This window comes from Rhinoderma darwinii, unplaced genomic scaffold (assembly GCF_050947455.1).
Source record: "Rhinoderma darwinii isolate aRhiDar2 unplaced genomic scaffold, aRhiDar2.hap1 Scaffold_1868, whole genome shotgun sequence".
Lineage (NCBI taxonomy): Eukaryota > Metazoa > Chordata > Amphibia > Anura > Rhinodermatidae > Rhinoderma > Rhinoderma darwinii.
This window is the reverse complement of record NW_027462241.1, coordinates 1,717-22,343: the sequence shown is the minus strand read 5'-3', so window position 1 is coordinate 22,343 and position 20,627 is coordinate 1,717. Positions and strand designations below refer to the sequence as shown.

The 20,627-nt window shown below is 49.1% G+C and overlaps 1 protein-coding gene across 1 annotated transcript; it reads right to left on the bottom strand.

Moving 5' to 3' along the window:
• Window positions 1-539: 539 nt before the first annotated feature.
• LOC142700375 (solute carrier organic anion transporter family member 1C1-like) lies at window positions 540-20,246 on the bottom strand (the record flags this gene model as incomplete). The annotated part of the gene is made up of 7 exons (XM_075848103.1): window positions 540-1,382; window positions 5,839-5,956; window positions 6,474-6,538; window positions 12,221-12,405; window positions 12,475-12,637; window positions 12,719-12,914; window positions 20,003-20,246. Coding segments are annotated over 7 exons (1,173 nt in total), but the record flags the coding sequence as incomplete, so codon positions are not given.
• Window positions 20,247-20,627: the final 381 nt, after the last annotated feature.

Below are 20,627 nucleotides of genomic sequence, written 5' to 3'. Positions count from 1 at the left end.
ATAAAGCCCCACAATGCACTGCTCTCTGCTGCATTGCATTGTGGGGCATGTAGTTATCTTCCTACATCACAGTATGTACAGATCCCAAAGTAAAACCTAAACCTTCCAAAATGCACTAGACACTGAACCAGCAGGGGGCAGCAGTGAGATGTGAGGTTCTGCAACTGAGAGCTAACAGGAAAGCAGCAGAATTCCAATAATTTGAGATGTGAAATTGAAGGAAAAGTTCTGCTGATTGTTTCCTCTTCATCATCCGCGGTGCGATATTATTAGACCGCTTCTCTCTTATTGGGGGAGGGGTGATATTATTATTTGTAAATAGGTCAGTGATACATTGTTGCATTTAATAGCAGATAATTATCGTCACCCAATTAACGTGAAATCACTAAGAGCAGGAAGGCGCCTGCGAGGAGCGGCGTTAACTCATCATCGTTATGACGGATAAATTACCGATAATTGTCTGCGAATATCAGAGCGAGCGCGGCGACGTCAGACTCCGGAAATATCACAATGTCAAAAACGTCACAATTACTAGAAAATTCCAAGAATATTTTATTTAAAAAATGTAAAAATCCCAGTAAATATCAGTCCCGGAGTCCTCCGTGTTCTTAGCGGCTTCCTAGTTACATCTGTTCCTGGGGGAGCTTTCCAATATGGCCGCCATACAAGGTGTGTCACCAAACTTTCCCAGGCTCCTGAACGGCCAATTTGTCAAGCCCTATGTGTGAACACAGAATAATTCAGCAGAGTTAACAGTCAGGTTCCTGGGACTCTCTGTAACGACCCTGTGGAGATGTTCTATTGTCTAATGCTTATCACCCAACTCTCCCAGGGTCCTGAACGGCAAATCTTCCCATTTCTCTAAGTATACAGGAGACAGATGATAGTGTAGCAGGTGGCTAGCGGAGCTCTGTCATTACCCTGCTGGCAGCCATGAAAGCAGCTATTAGTGGTTACCCAGCTCGCCCAGAGTCCTGACCGGCTAACGTGTCTATTCATGTAGCAATATATGAGAGCTGTGAACGAGTCCTGTGCGTTATCCTGGTGACTGCGGCGTCCACCGTCTAATGTTATAATCTACAGCGCGGCCATTGTTCATTACTGCGACGTCTGATCTTTGTGATTTTTCGGATATTTTGTTCCTCATCGCAGGAAGCGCGAACACGAGGCAGTGATGGCGCTAGAGGCGGGTCTCCTTCTGTGGCCAGTAGCCGGACTGCAGTAGATGGACATTACCGACCAGGTTACAGGGCAGCGCCGAGCTCTTGCAGGATGCGCGGTTCTCTCCGGTCAGACATCGTTTCTTCAAGATGTACAGAACAGCGGCGCACAGGACGAGGAAGACGGCGCCCAGCGCCACCGTCACCCCCAGGTAGATGAACCTGCGGCAGGAACAGCGCCGTCACATACAAATGAAAACTTAGAGGATCTTCTGTAGTGCAGGGGGCGGAGCATGACACAGGGATTCTCTATGTGGAGCTCTCTGAATCCCTGAGTCATGCTCCGCCCCTCCAGCCCCGCCCTAGGCAGAAGACATTGCATCATTATTTTTTAAATAAATCAATATATCATGTGTTTACCGTAACGATGTATCATGTGTGTACTGTAACAATGTATCATGTGTGTGCTGTAACGATGTATCATGTGTGTACTGTAACAATGTATCATGTGTGTACTGTAACAATGTATCATGTGTGTGCTGTAACAATGTATCATGTGTTTACCGTAACAATGTATCATGTGTGTGCTGTAACGATGTATCATGTGTGTACTGTAACAATGTATCATGTGTGTACTGTAACAATGTATCATGTGTGTACTGTAACAATGTATCATGTGTGTGCTGTAACGATGTATCATGTGTGTACTGTAACAATGTATCATGTGTGTACTGTAACAATGTATCATGTGTGTGCTGTAACAATGTATCATGTGTTTGCTGTAACAATGTATCATGTGTGTACTGTAACAATGTATCATGTGTGTACCGTAACAATGTATCATGTGTGTACTGTAACAATGTATCATGTGTTTACTGTAACAATGTATCATGTGTTTACTGTAACAATGTATCATGTGTGTGCTGTAACAATGTATCATGTGTGTGCTGTAACGATGTATCATGTGTGTGCTGTAACAATGTATCATGTGTGTACTGTAACAATGTATCATGTGTGTACTGTAACAATGTATCATGTGTGTGCTGTAACGATGTATCATGTGTGTACTGTAACAATGTATCATGTGTGTGCTGTAACAATGTATCATGTGTGTACTGTAACGATGTATCATGTGTGTACTGTAACAATGTATCATGTGTGTGCTGTAACAATGTATCATGTGTTTACTGTAACAATGTATCATGTGTTTACTGTAACAATGTATCATGTGTGTACTGTAACAATGTATCATGTGTGTACCGTAACAATGTATCATGTGTGTACTGTAACAATGTATCATGTGTTTACTGTAACAATGTATCATGTGTTTACTGTAACAATGTATCATGTGTGTGCTGTAACAATGTATCATGTGTGTACTGTAACGATGTATCATGTGTGTGCTGTAACAATGTATCATGTGTTTACTGTAACAATGTATCATGTGTTTACCGTAACAATGTATCATGTGTTTACCGTAACAATGTATCATGTGTGTACCGTAACAATGTATCATGTGTGTGCTGTAACGATGTATCATGTGTTTACCGTAACAATGTATCATGTGTGTACCGTAACAATGTATCATGTGTTTACCGTAACAATGTATCATGTGTTTACCGTAACAATGTATCATGTGTGTACCGTAACAATGTATCATGTGTGTGCCGTAACAATGTATCATGTGTGTGCCGTAACGATGTATCATGTGTGTACTGTAACAATGTATCATGTGTGTACTGTAACGATGTATCATGTGTGTACTGTAACAATGTATCATGTGTTTACTGTAACAATGTATCATGTGTGTGCTGTAACAATGTATCATGTGTGTACTGTAACAATGTATCATGTGTTTACTGTAACAATGTATCATGTGTGTGCTGTAACAATGTATCATGTGTGTGCTGTAACAATGTATCATGTGTGTGCTGTAACGATGTATCATGTGTGTACTGTAACGATGTATCATGTGTTTACTGTAACAACGTATCATGTGTTTAATGTAACAATGTATCATGTGTGTACCGTAACAATGTATCATGTGTTTACCGTAACAATGTATCATGTGTGTACCGTAACAATGTATCATGTGTTTACCGTAACAATGTATCATGTGTTTACCGTAACAATGTGTCATGTGTGTGCTGTAACAACGTATCATGTGTGTACTGTAACAATGTATCATGTGTGTGCTGTAACAACGTTTCTTGTGTGTACTGTAACAACGTATCATGTGTGTACTGTAACAATGTATCATGTGTGTGCTGTAACAACGTTTCTTGTGTGTACTGTAACAACGTATCATGTGTGTGCTGTAACGATGTATCATGTGTGTGCTGTAACGATGTATCATGTGTTTACTGTAACAACGTATCATGTGTTTACTGTAACAATGTATAGGAAAGGCCGGAGAAGAACGAGGAAACGCCGGAGATGAACGAGGAAACGCCGGAGATGAACGAGGAAACGATGGAGATGAACGAGGAAACGCCGGAGATGAACGAGGAAACGATGGAGATGAACGAGGAAACGATGGAGATGAACGAGGAAACGCCGGAGAAGAACGAGGAAACGCCGGAGATGAACGAGGAAACGCCGGAGATGAACGAGGAAACGCCGGAGATGAATGAGGAAACGCCGGAGATGAACGAGGAAACGATGGAGATGAACGAGGAAACGCCGGAGATGAACGAGGAAACGATGGAGATGAACGAGGAAACGATGGAGATGAACGAGGAAACGATGGAGATGAACGAGGAAACGCCGGAGATTAATGAGGAAACGCCGGAGAAGAACGAGGAAACGCCGGAGATGAACGAGGAAACGATAGAGATGAACGAGGAAACGCCGGAGATGAACGAGGAAACGATGGAGATGAACGAGGAAACGATGGAGATGAACGAGGAAACGATGGAGATGAACGAGGAAACGCCGGAGATGAACGAGGAAACTATGGAGATGAACGAGGAAACGCCGGAGATGAACGAGGAAACGCCGGAGATGAACGAGGAAACGCCGGAGATGAACGAGGAAACGATGGAGATGAACGAGGAAACGCCGGAGATGAACGAGGAAACGCCGGAGATGAACGAGGAAACGATGGAGATGAACGAGGAAACGATGGAGATGAACGAGGAAACGCCGGAGAAGAACGAGGAAACGCCGGAGATGAACGAGGAAACGCCGGAGATGAACGAGGAAACGATGGAGATGAACGAGGAAACGCCGGAGATGAACGAGGAAACGCCGGAGATGAACGAGGAAACGATGGAGATGAACGAGGAAACGATGGAGATGAACGAGGAAACGCCGGAGAAGAACGAGGAAACGCCGGAGATGAACGAGGAAACGCCGGAGATGAACGTGGAAACGCCGTAGAAGAACGAGGAAACGCCGGAGATGAACGAGGAAACGATGGAGATGAACGAGGAAACGCCGGAGATGAACGAGGAAACGCCGGAGATGAACGAGGAAACGATGGAGATGAACGAGGAAACGCCGGAGATGAACGAGGAAACGCCGGAGATGAACGAGGAAACGCCCGGAGATGAACGAGGAAACGATGGAGATGAACGAGGAAACGCCGGAGAAGAACGAGGAAACGCCGGAGATGAACGAGGAAACGATGGAGATGAACGAGGAAACCCCGGAGATGAACGAGGAAACGCCGGAGATGAACGAGGAAACGCCGGAGATGAACGAGGAAACGATGGAGATGAACGAGGAAACGCCGGAGAAGAACGAGGAAACGCCGGAGATGAACGAGGAAACGATGGAGATGAACGAGGAAACGATGGAGATGAACGAGGAAACGCCGGAGATGAACGAGGAAACGATGGAGATGAACGAGGAAACGATGGAGATGAACGAGGAAACGCCGGAGAAGAACGAGGAAACGCCGGAGATGAACGAGGAAACGCCGGAGATGAACGTGGAAACACCGTAGAAGAACGAGGAATTGCCGGAGAAGAATGAGGAAACGCCGGAGATGAAGGAAGAAACGCCGGAGATGAACGTGGAAACGCCGGAGAAGAACGGAGAAACGCCGGAGAAGAACGAGGAAACGCCGGAGATGAAGGAAGAAACGCCGGAGATGAACGAGGAAACGCCGGAGATGAACGAGGAAACGCCGGAGATGAACGAGGAAACGCCGGAGACGAACGAGGAAACGCCGGGGATGAACGAGGAAACGATGGAGATGAACGAAGAAACGCCGGAGAAGAACGAGGAAACGCCGGAGATGAACGAGGAAACGATGGAGATGAACGAAGAAACGCCGGAGAAGAACGAGGAAACGCCGGAGATGAACGAGGAAACGCCAGAGATGAAGGAAGAAACGCCGGAGATGAACGAGGAAACGCCGGAGATCAACGAGGAAACGATGGAGATGAACGAGGAAACGATGGAGATGAACGAGGAAATGCTGGAGATGAACGAGGAAACGCCGGAGATGAACGAGGAAACGCCGGAGATGAACGAGGAAACGCCGGAGATGAACGAGGAAACGCCAGAGATGAAGGAAGAAACGCCGGAGATGAACGAGGAAACGCCGGAGATGAACGAGGAAACGCTGGAGATGAACGAGGAAACGCCGGAGATGAACGAGGAAACGATGGAGATACACAATATCCCCCACCCCCGGATATTGGGATATTGTCCCCTGCGTTTTACTCACCGGAACGCGTCAGTGTTGTACAATCTGCAGGAGCCTCTCCCACGGCACTGACGGCCGCCCCACTTCAGACACGCACTGTCAATCAGGGCCCCAAAATATATGGGGGCAGGGACTCCGGCTGTAAGACACACAAGCTCATTAAATGCATTACATAGAGGGGTCGTCCAGTTCCGGGGGGCATTATCCTACCACAATCTACAAAGTATAATTAAAATGCTGAGAAATATAGTGCCCCCCCCCCCCCCATCTGCTAAAGTGCGGAGCAGCCCCCACAGTGGAAGCAGGACCACCCTTGTCGGTGCATTGAATGGAAACATCTGCGTAATGCTGAGAGGATGTAAAGGGTACATGACTCGGAAATTTCAGCTGACCGGGGGAGGGGGGGGCAGAACTAACCTCATCGATCAGTTTAATGTTGGGGACCTAACAGCTTAAAGGGGTTCTCATCATTGTAATATGACAACGGTAATTTTCTAACCATTTTGAATATCTCTGCTTGCTCTTTACAGTCAAAGGCTGAAACTCCATCCTGCTCACACAGCTGATGGTTTGTTACAATGTATCCAGTCTAGACAATCCTCTGTGGGCTGCACTGATACATGGTTGATACATTTATCCTCCCGCCGCGCTCTTACCTAGAACTCTGACCGCCATGGTGTGAATCCCCAGCGCCAGGGACTTGAGTTCAGGTTTAATGCATCTGAAGGGGAAGAGGAAAATAGTGACACTGGACAGGACCCGAATGTCAGTCACACCTCTCACCTGTAACGGTATCTCCGGGTGACCACTGAGTCTACGTCAAGCTACATTCACTGAAGATTTTATAGGCAGTTTGGTTTATAATAGACTTCACCTCTATGCTGCACAGTGTTGTATTATCTGCTGTATAGTAGACTGTCTCTCCATACTGCACAGTGTTGTATTATCTGCTTTATAGTAGACTGTCCCTCCATGCTGCACAGTGTTATATTATCTGCTGTATAGTAGACTGCCTCTCCATGCTTCACAGTGTTGTATTATCTGCTGTATAGTAGACTGCCTCTCCATGCTTCACAGTGTTGTATTATCTGCTGTATAATAGACTGCCTCTCCATGCTGCACAGTGTTGTATTATCTGCTGTACAGTAGACTGCCTCTCCATGCTGCACAGTTTTGTATTATCTGCTGTATAGTAGACTGCCTCTCCATGCTGCACAGTTTTGTATTATCTGCTGTATAGTAGACTGTCTCTCCATACTGCACAGTGTTGTATTATCTGCTGTATAGTAGACTGCCTCTCCATGCTGCACAGTGTTGTATTATCTGCTGTACATTAGACTGTCTCTCCATGCTGCAGTGTTGTATTATCTGCTGTATAGTAGACTGCCTCTCCATACTGCACAGTGTTGTATCTGCTGTATAGTAGACTGCCTCTCCATACTGCACAGTGTTGTATTATCTGCTGTATAGTAGACTGCCACTCCATGTTGCACAGTGTTGTATTATCTGCTGTATAGTAGACGGTCTCTCCATACTGCACAGTGTTGTATAATCTGCTGTATAGTAGACGGTCTCTCCATGCTGCAGTGTTGTATTATCTGCTGTATAGTAGACTGCCACTCCATGCTGCACAGTGTTGTATTATCTGTTGTACAGTAGACGGTCTCTCCATGCTGCACAGTGTTGTATTATCTGCTGTATAGTAGACTGCCACTCCATGTTGCACAGTGTTGTATTATCTGCTGTATAGTAGACGGTCTCTCCATGCTGCACAGTGTTGTATTATCTGCTATATAATAGACTGACTCTCCATGCTGCACAGTGTTGTATTATCTGCAGTATAGTAGACTGTCCCTCCATACTGCACAGTGTTGTATTATCTGCTGTATAGTAGATTGCCACTCCATGCTGCAGTGTTGTATTATCTGCTGTATAGTAGACTGCCACTCCATGTTGCACAGTGTTGTATTATCTGTTGTACAGTAGACGGTCTCTCCATGCTGCACAGTGTTGTATTATCTGCTGTATAGTAGACTGACTCTCCATGCTGCACAGTGTTGTATTATCTGCTGTACAGTAGACAGTCTCTCCATCCTGCACAGTGTTGTATTATCTGCTATATAATAGACTGACTCTCCATGCTGCACAGTGTTGTATTATCTGCTGTATAATAGACTGCCTCTCCATACTGCACAGTGTTGTATTATCTGCAGTATAGTAGACTGTCCCTCCATACTGCACAGTGTTGTATTATATGCTGTATAGTAGACTGCCTCTCCATGCTGCACAGTGTTGTATTATCTGCAGTATAGTAGACTGCCACTCCATACTGCACAGTGTTGTATTATCTGCTGTATAGTAGACTGCCTCTCCATGCTGCACAGTGTTGTATTATATGCTGTATAGTAGACTATCTGTCCATACTGCACAATGTTGTATTATCTGCTGTATAGTAGATTGCCTCTCCATGCTGCATTGTTGTATTATCTGCTGTATAGAAGACTGTCCCTCCATACTGCACAGTGTTGTATTATCTGCTGTACAATAGACTACCTCTCCATGCTGCACAGTGTTGTATTATCTACTGTATAGTAGACTGTCCCTTCATACTGCACAGTTTTGTAATATCTGCTGTATAGTACACTGCCTCTCCAGGCTGCACAGTGTTGTATTATCTGCTGTATAGTAGACTGCCTCTCCATGCCGCACAATGTTGTATTATATGCTGTACAATAGACAGCCTCTACATGCTACACAGTGTTGTATTATCTGCTGTACAGTAGACTGCCTCTCCATGCTGCACAGTGTTGAATTATCTGCTATATAGTAGACAGCCTCTCCATGCTGCACAGTGTTATATTATCTGCTGTATAGTAGACAGCCTTTCTATGCTGCAGTGTTGTATTATCTGCTGTAAAGTAGACTGCCTCTCCATACTGAACAGTGTTGTATTATCTGCTGTATAGTAGACTGTCCCTTCATACTGCACAGTCTTGTATTATCTGCTGTATAATACACTGCCTCTCCATGCTGCACAGTGTTGTATTATCTGCTGTATAATAGACTGCCTCTCCATGTTGCACAGTGGTGTATTGTCTGCTGTATAGTAGGCTGCCTCTCCATGCTGCACAGTGTTGTATTATCTGCTGTATAGTAGACTGCCTCTCCATACTGCAGTGTTGTATTATCTGCTATATAATAGACTGACTCTCCATGCTGCACAGTGTTGTATTATCTGCTGTACAGTAGACGGTCTCTCCATCCTGCACAGTGTTGTATTATCTGCTATATAATAGACTGACTCTCCATGCTGCACAGTGTTGTATTATCTGCAGTATAGTAGACTGTCCCTCCATACTGCACAGTGTTGTATTATATGCTGTATAGTAGACGGCCTCTCCATGCTGCACAGTGTTGTATTATCTGCAGTATAGTAGACCGCCACTCCATACTGCACAGTGTTGTATTATCTGCTGTATAGTAGACTGCCTCTCCATGCTGCACAGTGTTGTATTATATGCTGTATAGTAGACTATCTGTCCATACTGCACAATGTTGTATTATCTGCTGTATAGTAGATTGCCTCTCCATGCTGCATTGTTGTATTATCTGCTGTATAGAAGACTGTCCCTCCATACTGCACAGTGTTGTATTATCTGCTGTACAATAGACTACCTCTCCATGCTGCACAGTGTTGTATTATCTACTGTATAGTAGACTGTCCCTTCATACTGCACAGTTTTGTAATATCTGCTGTATAGTACACTGCCTCTCCAGGCTGCACAGTGTTGTATTATCTGCTGTATAGTAGACTGCCTCTCCATGCCGCACAATGTTGTATTATATGCTGTACAATAGACAGCCTCTACATGCTACACAGTGTTGTATTATCTGCTGTACAGTAGACTGCCTCTCCATGCTGCACAGTGTTGAATTATCTGCTGTATAGTAGACAGCCTCTCCATGCTGCACAGTGTTATATTATCTGCTGTATAGTAGACAGCCTCTCTATGCTGCAGTGTTGTATTATCTGCTGTAAAGTAGACTGCCTCTCCATACTGAACAGTGTTGTATTATCTGCTGTATAGTGGACTGTCCCTTCATACTGCACAGTCTTGTATTATCTGCTGTATAGTACACTGCCTCTCCATGCTGCACAGTGTTGTATTATCTGCTGTATAATAGACTGCCTCTCCATGTTGCACAGTGGTGTATTGTCTGCTGTATAGTAGGCTGCCTCTCCATGCTGCACAGTGATGTATTATCTGCTGTATAATAGACTTCCCCTCCATGCTGCACAGTGTTGTTTTATCTGCTGTATAGTAGACTGCCTCTCCATGCTGCACAGTGTTGTATTATCTGCAGTATAGTAGACTGCCACTCCATGTTGCACAGTGTTGTATTATCTGCTGTATAGTAGACTGCCTCTCCATGCTGCACAGTGTTGTATTATCTGCTGTATAGTAGACTGCCTCTCCATACTGCACAGTGTTGTAATATCTGCTGTATAGTAGACTGCCTCACCATACTGCACAGTGTTGTATTGTCTGCTGTATAGTAGACTGCCTCTCCATACTGCACAGTGTTGTATTATCTGCTGTATAATACACTGCCTCTCCATGCTGCACAGTGTTGTATTATGTTGTATAATAGACTGCCTCTCCATGCTGCACAGTGTTGTATTATGTTGTATAATAGACTGCCTCTCCATGCTGCACAGTGTTGTATTATCTGCTGTATAGTAGACTGCCTCTCCATACTGCACAGTGTTGTATTATCTGCTGTATAGTAGACTGCCTCTCCATGCTGCACAGTGTTGTATTATCTGCTGTATATTAGACTGCCTCTCCATGCTGCACAGTGTTGTATTATCTGCTTTATAGTAGACTGCCTCTCTATACTGCACAGTGTTGTATTATCTGCTGTATAGTAGACTGCCTCTCCATGCTGCACAGTGTTGTATTATCTGCTGTATAGTAGACTGCCTCTCCATGCTGCACAGTGTTGTATTATCTGCTTTATAGTAGACTGCCTCTCTATACTGCACAGTGTTGTATTATCTGCTGTATAGTAGACTGCCTCTCCATGCTGCACAGTGTTGTATTATCTGCTGTATAGTAGACTGCCTCTCCATGCTGCACAGTGTTGTATTATCTGCTTTATAGTAGACTGCCTCTCTATACTGCACAGTGTTGTATTATCTGCTGTATAGTAGACTGCCTCTCCATACTGCACAGTGTTGTATTATCTGCTGTATAGTAGACTGTCTCTCCATACTGCACAGTGTTGTATTATCTGCTGTATAGTAGACTGCCTCTCCACACTGCACAGTGTTGTATTATCTGCTGTATAGTAGACTGTCTCTCCATACTGCACAGTGTTGTATTGTCTGCTGTATAGTAGACTGCCTCTCCATGCTGCACAGTGTTGTATTATCTGCTGTATAGTAGACTGCCTCTGCATACTGCACAGTGTTGTATTATCTGCTGTATAATAGACTGTCTCTCCATGCTGCACAGTGTTGTATTATCTGCTGTATAGTAGACTGTCTCTCCATACTGCACAGTGTTATATTATCTGCTGTATAATAGACTGCCTCTCCATGCTGCACAGTGTTATATTATCTGCTGTATAATAGACTGCCTCTCCATGCTGCACAGTGTTGTATTATCTGCTGTATAATAGACTGTCTCTCCATACTGCACAGTGTTATATTATCTGCTGTACAGTAGACTGCCTCTCCATATTGCAGTGTTGTATTATCTGCTGTATAGTAGACTGTCTCTCCATGCTGCACAGTGTTGTATTATCTGCTGTATAGTAGGCTGCCTCTCCATGCTGCACAGTGTTGTATTATCTGCTGTATAGTAGGCTGCCTCTCCATGCTGCACAGTGTTGTATTATCTGCTGTATAGTAGACTGTCTCTCCATACTGCACAGTGTTGTATTATCTGCTGTATAGTAGACTGCCTCTTCATACTGCACAGTGTTGTATTATCTGTTGTATAGTAGACTGCCTCTCCATGCTGCACAGTGTTATCTGCTGTACAGTAGACTGCCTCTCCATGCTGCACAGGTATTTTCTTTAAGGTCTACACTTGAGAACAGTCCACAAGAAATCATGCAGTTTTAGGACAGACATGTAATATGGGGATGTATAGGAACAGTAAAGATTGTAGATAATCTGTGTACTGGGAGGGGGACAGGGGAGACATTTATGGGTAAATAGAGATGGGCTTTAGTTTAGCCGTAGTCACAATGATATTGGACACTATGGCGGATATTGAACGCTTCCACACCTGCTGATAATATCGTGCCCTTTTATATCATCTATAACTGACACCTAAATGTCACACGTGAGGCCGCGCTACTGACCGCTTTACAGCTGCTGCAATGGGGTCACCTGAGAAGGAGGATGTATCCGGGGGTCCCGCCCAAGGACAAGGTAAAGGAAGTAATGACAGAGACCAGCACAAAGTACAGGAACATCCTGGAGCATGTTCTTCCCCTGGAGCAAGGACCGGGCACCGCTGAGCTGCCACCAGAGAGCAATGACGAGCCTGTCACACAGCTGCAGTTATAATACACCTGGAAGATATAACACATCAGCAGCCTCGAAACGCGGTCATGCGGCATCTCACATGTGACTCCACTTACTGCTGCCTTCCCCGTCCCGTTGGTCAAGCGACAGCCGGCGAAGCAGGCGGAGTAATAGGTCACCCCATTCTCCCCGCAGACCGGCTCCCAGTGATTCTGAGGACACAGACAGCGGACGTTACAATCTGCGAGCGCGCCGTCCTCCTGTGAGATCTGCGTGTACCTGAGGGGCGGCAGTCATGTGATCAGTGCCGGCTTCACGTCTGCTGTTATACGGAGATATCATAGGGGGAGGGGGACGTACCCTGCGTAGGACACGCTCAGTCCGGCCACAGAGGACCGCTCACATCCCATGCCAAACAGCGACATCAATATGAGGTATCCAATCACAGACGACGTCAAGAGAAGCTTCACCGCGCCCACCATATTTATCCTGAACTTCTTCATAACCATCCCCCCCAAGAAAATCCCCAGCGCAACGGCCGGAACGTTAATCAGACCTGTGGGGAAAGAAACAAAATCATCAGTCCTCAGCACACGCCTCTCCTGACTTACTCTGTGCTGCGGGGGACCCTGCTCCTTGCAATACATAACCCTCAGTTTCTCAAAGGATCAGCACACTTCACTCCTAAAATACTCCTGATGGGGGAGATGTAAAATCTAAATCTCCTGGGCCCCAATGCAGGGACGATTCTAGCTTTTCTGCTGCCTGAGGCGAAAAATTTAATGGCGCCCCCCCCCCCATCCGCAAAAAAATCATAAGAAATCCAAGTAGCCAAACTTCTACTGGATCATTCACACTTATAAATTGAAAACAAAAATTAAAACTATGTAAAAAACAAATATTGATACCGCTGACTTTTCTTTTTTTGGTCGGTTCCGCTGTCGTAGATTCGTTGGACTAATTTGATAATAAAATATAAAAAAAAACACGGAAAAAGAACGGAACCCAGAGGAGCATGGGACCCAGAGGAGCAGAGCACCCAGAGGAGCACGGGACCCAGAGGAGCAGAGCAACCAGAGGAGCACGAGACCTAGAGGAGCAGGGACCCAGGGGAGCACGGGACCCAGAGGAGCAGGGACCCAGAGGAGCAGGGACCAAGAGGAGCACGGGACCTAGAGGAGCATGGGACCCAGAGGAGCATGGGACCCAGAGGAGCAGAGCACACAAAGGAGAACGGGACCCAGAGGAGCACAGAACCCAGAGGAGCACGGGACCCAGAGGAGCAGAGCACCCAGAGGAGCACGGGACCCAGAGGAGCAGAGCAACCAGAGGAGCACGAGACCTAGAGGAGCAGGGACCCAGAGGAGCACGGGACCCAGAGGAGCAGGGACCCAGAGGAGCAGGGACCAAGAGGAGCACGGGACCTAGAGGAGCATGGGACCCAGAGGAGCATGGGACCCAGAGGAGCAGAGCACACAAAGGAGAACGGGACCCAGAGGAGCACGGAACCCAGAGGAGCACGGGACCCAGAGGAGCAGAGCACCTAGAGGAGCACGGGACCCAGAGGAGCACGGGACCTAGAGGAGAAAGAAGACCCAGAGGAGCACGGGACCCAGAGGAGCACGGGACCCAGAGGAGCATGGGACCCAGAGGAGCACGGGACCTAGAGGAGCAGGGACCCAGAGGAGCACGGGACCCAGAGGAGTAGAGCACACAGAGGAGAACGGGACCCAGAGGAGCACGGGACCCAGAGGAGCAGGGACCCAGAGGAGCACGGGACCCAGAGGAGCACAGGACCTAGAGGAGCACGGGACCCAGAGGAGCAGAGCACCCAGAGGAGCACGGGACCCAGAGGAGCAGAGCACCCAGAGGAGCACGGGACCTAGAGGAGCAGGGACCCAGAGGAGCACGGGACCCAGAGGAGCACAGGACCTAGAGGAGCACGGGACCCAGAGGAGCAGAGCACTCAGAGGAGCACGAGACCCAGAGGAGCAGAGCACCCAGAGGAGCACGGGACCTAGAGGAGCAGGGACTCAGAGGAGCACGGGACCCAGAGTAGCACGGGACCCAGAGGAGCACGGGACCTAGAGGAGCACGGGACCCAGAGGAACAGAGCACCCAGAGGAGCACGGGACCTAGAGGAGCACGGGACCTAGAGGAGCACGGGACCTAGAGCCGCACGGGACCTAGAGGAGCACGGGACTTAGAGGAGCATGAGACCTAGAGCCGCACGGGACCTAGAGCCGCACGGGACCTAGAGCCGCACAGGAACCTAGAGAAGCACGAGACCTAGAGCCGCACGGGACCTAGAGCAGCACGGGACCTAGAGCAGCACGGGACCTAGAGCCGCACGGGACCTAGAGCAGCACGGGACCTAGAGGAGCACGGGACCTAGAGCCGCACGGAACATAGAGCTGCACGGGACCTAGAGGAGCACGGGACCCAGAGGAGCACGGGACCTAGAGGAGCACAGGACCAAGAGGTGCATGGGACCCAGAGGAGCACGGAACACAGAGGAGAACGGAACCCAGAGGAGCATGGGACCCAGAGGAGCACGTAACCCAGAGGAGCACGGGACCCAGAGGAGCACGGGATCTAGAGCAGCACGGGACCTAGAGCAGCACGGGACCTAGAGCAGCACGGGACCTAGAGCCGCACGGGACCTAGAACCGCACGGGACCTAGAGGAGGGCGGGACCTAGAACCGCACGGGACCTAGAGCCGCACGGGACCTAGAGGAGCACGGGACCCAGAAAAGCATGGGACGAAGAGGAGCACGGGACCCAGAGGAGCACGGGACCCTGAGGAGCACGGGACCTAGAGGAGAAAGAAGACCTAGAGGAGCACGGGACCTAGAGGAGCACGGGTCCTAGAGTAGCATGGGACCTAGAGTAGCATGGGAACTAGAGCCGCATGGGACCTAGAGGAGCATGGGACCTAGAGGAGCATGGGACCTAGAGGAGCACGGGACCTAGAGGAGCACGGCACCCAGAGGAGCACGGGACCTAGAGGAGCACGGGACCCAGAGGAGCACGGGACCAAGAGACGCACAGGACCCAGAGGAGCACGGAACCCAGAGGAGCACGGGGCCCAGAGGAGTACGGGACCCAGAGGAGCACGGGACCTAGAAGAGCACGGGACCTAGAAGAGCACGGGACCTAGAGGAGCACGGGATCTAGAGGAGCACGGGACCTAGAGGAGCACGGGACCTAGAGATGCGCCAGAAATGTTACTAGATATTGATAATTCTGGCACCAGAAAGAGCTAACGCAGGGACCCCTAATAAAGATGATAACACATTTCCTTTAAGTAACTAAACTTTAAAAAACTTCTGAGATGTCATAGCGAGATGTCAGAAGTTTTGGTCGGTGGGAGTCCGAGCTCTGAGACCCCCACTGATGGCTAAAACGAAGCAGCAGAAGTGCCTGGGTGATCGCTGTGCTGCTACATTTCTGATAGTTTTTTCTCGGAGCGAAGTACAGACTCATTAGAAAGTTTCCGTGCTCCGATACATTGGCCTTCCAAGGAAAGCCGATCAGAAACAAAGCGGCTGAGCGCTCACACGAGAAACTCTGCCTCTTCGTTTTAGCGATCAGTGGGGATCTCAGTGTTAGGACTCCCACCGACCAAAGCGTCTGGCAGCACAATAATCTGCCCCATAAAGCCCTCGATAGTTTTTTTGTTACTATACTGCAAGGGGGGTTGTGAGTGTCTAACTAACTACTGAGGGCTCTATGGGGGGAAATTCCCCCCCCCCCCCCACACACACACACACACACAGACACAGACACAGAGCTCCCTGCAGTCAGTCAGATGCTCACACCCCCCCTTGCAGTAAAAACCTCTGCACCCCTACCGTCGGCCGATCACACGGCTGAGCACAGTAAGCGGCGCTATAAGCCTCACCTTTTAAATCACAGGCCGCTCTGCTCTTCCTGTTGACCCGCTCCTCTCTGGTGGTGTGTGCTGCGTTTTGCATCAGGGAGGAGGAGTGTTCTAGCAAACGTGCTGCCCGTCTCCTAAATAAGTGCTGCCTTGCACTGCCCCCCCCCCACACGCAAGACCGAAAAACACCCAACAAGATGGAAAAATACCCCACAAGACCGGGAAAACCCAAGACGACCGGGATCCACCCACAAGACCGGGATCACGCCACAAGACCGGGAATACCCAACAAGAACAGGAACACCCAACAAGACCGGGAACACCCCACAAGAACGGGAACACCCAACAAGACCGGGTATTCCCAACAAGACCAGAAACACATCCCACAGGGCCGGAAAACACCCCACAAGATCAAGAACACTACACAATACTGGGAAGACCCCACAGGGCAGAAAAACACCCCGCAAGATCGGGAACTCTCCACAAGACCGGAAAACACCCCAAAAGATCGGGAACACTTCACAAAACTGGAAAACACCCCACAAGATCGGGAACACTTCACAAGACCGGGAACACCCAACAAGACTGGGAACACCCCACAAGACCGGGAACACCCCACAAGACCAGGAAAACCCCACAAAACCGAGAACACCCAACAAGACCAGGAACACCCCACAAGACTAGGAACACCCCACAAGACTGGAAAACACCCCACAAGACTGGAAAACACCCCACAAGACCGGGAACACCCCACAAGATCGGGAACACCCGACAAGACCGGAAAACACCCCACAAGACTAGGATCACCCCACAAGACCAAGAACACCCCATAAGACCAAGAACACCCCACAAGACCAAGAACACCCATCAAGACCTGGAACACCCCACAAGACTAGGAAAACCCCACAAGACCAAGAACACCCCACAAGACTGGGAACACCCCACAAGACCGGGAACACCCAACAAGACCAGGAAAACCGCACAAGACCGGGAACACCCCACAAGTCCGGAAACATCCCACAAGCCCAGAGGGCTGAAAAACACCCCACAAGATCGGGAACACTTCACAAGACCGGGAACACCCCACAAGACCGGGAACACCCCACAAGACCGGGAACACCCCACAAGACGAGAACACCCCACAAGACCGGGAACACCCCACAAGTCCGGAAACACCCCACAAGACTGGGAACACCCCACAAGACCAGGAACACACCCACAAGACTGTGAACACCCCACAAGACCGGAAACACCCCACAAGACCGGGAACACCCCACAAGACCGGGAACACCCAACAAGACCAGTAACAGCCCACAAGAACGGGAACACCCAACAAGACCGGGAACTCCCAACAAGACCGGGAATACCCCACAAGACCGGGAACACCCCACAAGATCGGAAAACACCCCACAAGACTGGGCACTCCCCACAGGGCCGGAAAACACCCCACAAGATCAAGAACACTCCACAATACTGGCAAGACCCCACAGGGCCGAAAAACACCCCACAAGATCGGGAATACTCCACAAGACTGGGAACACCCAACAAGACCGGGAACACCCAAGACCGTGAACACCCCACAAGACCGGGAACACCCCACAAAACCGGGAACACCCAACAAGACCAGGAACACCCAACAAGACCGGAAAATACCCCACTAGACCGGGAAAACCCAACAAGACCGGGATCACCCCACAAGACCGGGAACACCGAACAAGACCAGGAAAACTCCATAAGACCGGGAACACCCCACAAGTCCGGAAACATCCCACAAGACCGGGAACACCCTACAAGACCGGGACCACACCACAAGACCGGGAACACTCCACAAGATCAGGAACACCCTACAAGACCGGGAACACCCTACAAGACCGGCAACACCCAACAAGACCAGGAACTCCCAACAAGACCGGGAACACCCCACAAGACCGGGAACACCCCACAAGAACGGGAACACCCCACAAGACCGGGAACACCCAACAAGACCAGTAACACCCCACAAGAACGGGAACACCCAACAAGACCGGGAACTCCCAACAAGACCGGGAATACCCCACAAGACCGGGAACACCCCACAAGATCGGAAAACACCCCACAAGACTGGGCACTCCCCACAGGGCCGGAAAACACCCCACAAGATCAAGAACACTCCACAATACTGGCAAGACCCCACAGGGCCGAAAAACACCCCACAAGATCGGGAATACTCCACAAGACCGGGAACACCCAACAAGACCGGGAACACCCAAGACCGTGAACACCCCACAAGACCGGGAACACCCCACAAAACCGGGAACACCCAACAAGACCAGGAACACCCAACAAAACCGGAAAATACCCCACAAGACCGGGAAAACCCAACAAGACCGGGATCACCCCACAAGACCGGGAACACCGAACAAGACCAGGAAAACCCCATAAGACCGGGAACACCCCACAAGTCCGGAAACATCCCACAAGATCGGAAAACACCCCACAAGACCGGGAACACCCCACAAGACCGGGAACACCCAACAACACCAGGAACACCCAACCAGACCGGAAAATACCCCACAAGACCGGAAACACCCAACAAGACCGGGAACACACCACAAGACCGGGAACACCCCACAAGATCAGGAACACCCAACAAGACCGGGAACACCCTACAAGACCGGGAACACCCAACAAGACCGGGAACTCCCAACAAGACCGGGAACACACCACAAGACCGGGAACACCCCACAAGATCGGAAAACACCCCACAAGACTGGGAACTCCCCACAGGGCCGGAAAACACCCGAAAAGATCGAGAACACTCCACAAGTCCGGGAACACCCCACAGGGCCGGAAAACACCCCACAAGATCGGGAATACTCCTCAAGACCGGAAAACACCCCACAAGATCGGGAATACTTCACAAGACTGGAAAACATCCAACAAGATCGGGAACACTTCACAAGACCGGGAACACCCAACAAGAACGGGAACACCCCACAAGACCAGGAACACCCCACAAGACTGGGAACACCCCAAAAGACCGGGAACACCCCACAAGACCGGAAACACCCCAAAAGACTGGAAACACCCCACAAGACCAGGAACACCCCAACAAGACCGTGAACACCCCACAAGACCGGAAACACCCCACAAGACCGGGAGCACCCACAAGACCAGGAACACCTCAACAAGACCGTGAACACCCCACAAGACCGGGAACACCCCACAAGACCGGGAACACCCAACAAGACCGGGAACACCCCACAAGACCGGGAACACCCCACAAGACCGGAAAACACCCCAAAAGACCGGGAACACCCCACAAGACTTTTGCAGATTCTCTGAACCAGTCGTCCAGACATCACATTTTGTCTCCTGTCGCTCTGATCTTTACATTTCTCTATTTTTCTGCTTCCAACATCAAATTCAAGAACGGACTGATCACTCGCTGCCCAATATATTTGGCCCCTTAATAAATCCTCCTAATATATCCCCTCCCCCCCTTGTCAGGCGCCGTATTAACTGAATCACCAATGTCATTCACTGCACCTGGCAGAGGTATTATGTTATAGATGATCGTGTATAAGGTTCACATGTCGCACAAACAAAAAGGTGAAACCCGTTAAAGATTTGTGTTACCTGTAAAAACTGCGCAGCCAATAACCGCATCGAAAACCGCAGGTAAATGTTTTCAAATTTGTGCAGCTGTGGATGTGACTAGAGTATAAATATGATGTACAATGTAGGTGGTGACGTGTGTGGAGGAAGATGAAGGACTCACCGATGATGAAGTTGGTCCGCGATGACGTCTGTCCGTACTGCTGCTCTATGTATTTGGGTTTATACGTGACCATCCCCACCAGAGAATTGTACTGGAAGACGCTGCCGCACAAGAACAGCAAGAAAACCCGATTCCCCAGAAGATCCTTCAACGACGGGAAAAAGTCTGCCAGAGAAGAGACACGAGGGGTTAATATACGACGGGGCAAATAGTTATACCGGGGGGTGGGGGGTATGTGGTGATACTGGGGGGGTATGGGGTGATACTGGGGGTATGTGGTTATCTAGGGGTATGGGGTGATACTGGGGGTATGTGGTTATATGGGGTGATATTGAGGGGTATGGGGTAATACTGGGGGTATGTGGTTATCTAGGGGGTATGGGGGTGATACTGGGGGGGTATGTGGTTATCTGGGGGGTATGGGGTAATACTGGGGGTATGTGATTATCTGGGGGATATGGGGTGATACTGGGGGGTATGTGGTTATCTAGGGGTATGGGGTGATACTGGGTGGTATGTGGTTATATGGGGTAATATTGAGGGGTATGGGGTAATACTGGGGGGTATGGGGTGATACTGGGGGGTATGTGGTTATACGGAGTGATGCCGGGGACTTATACCGGGA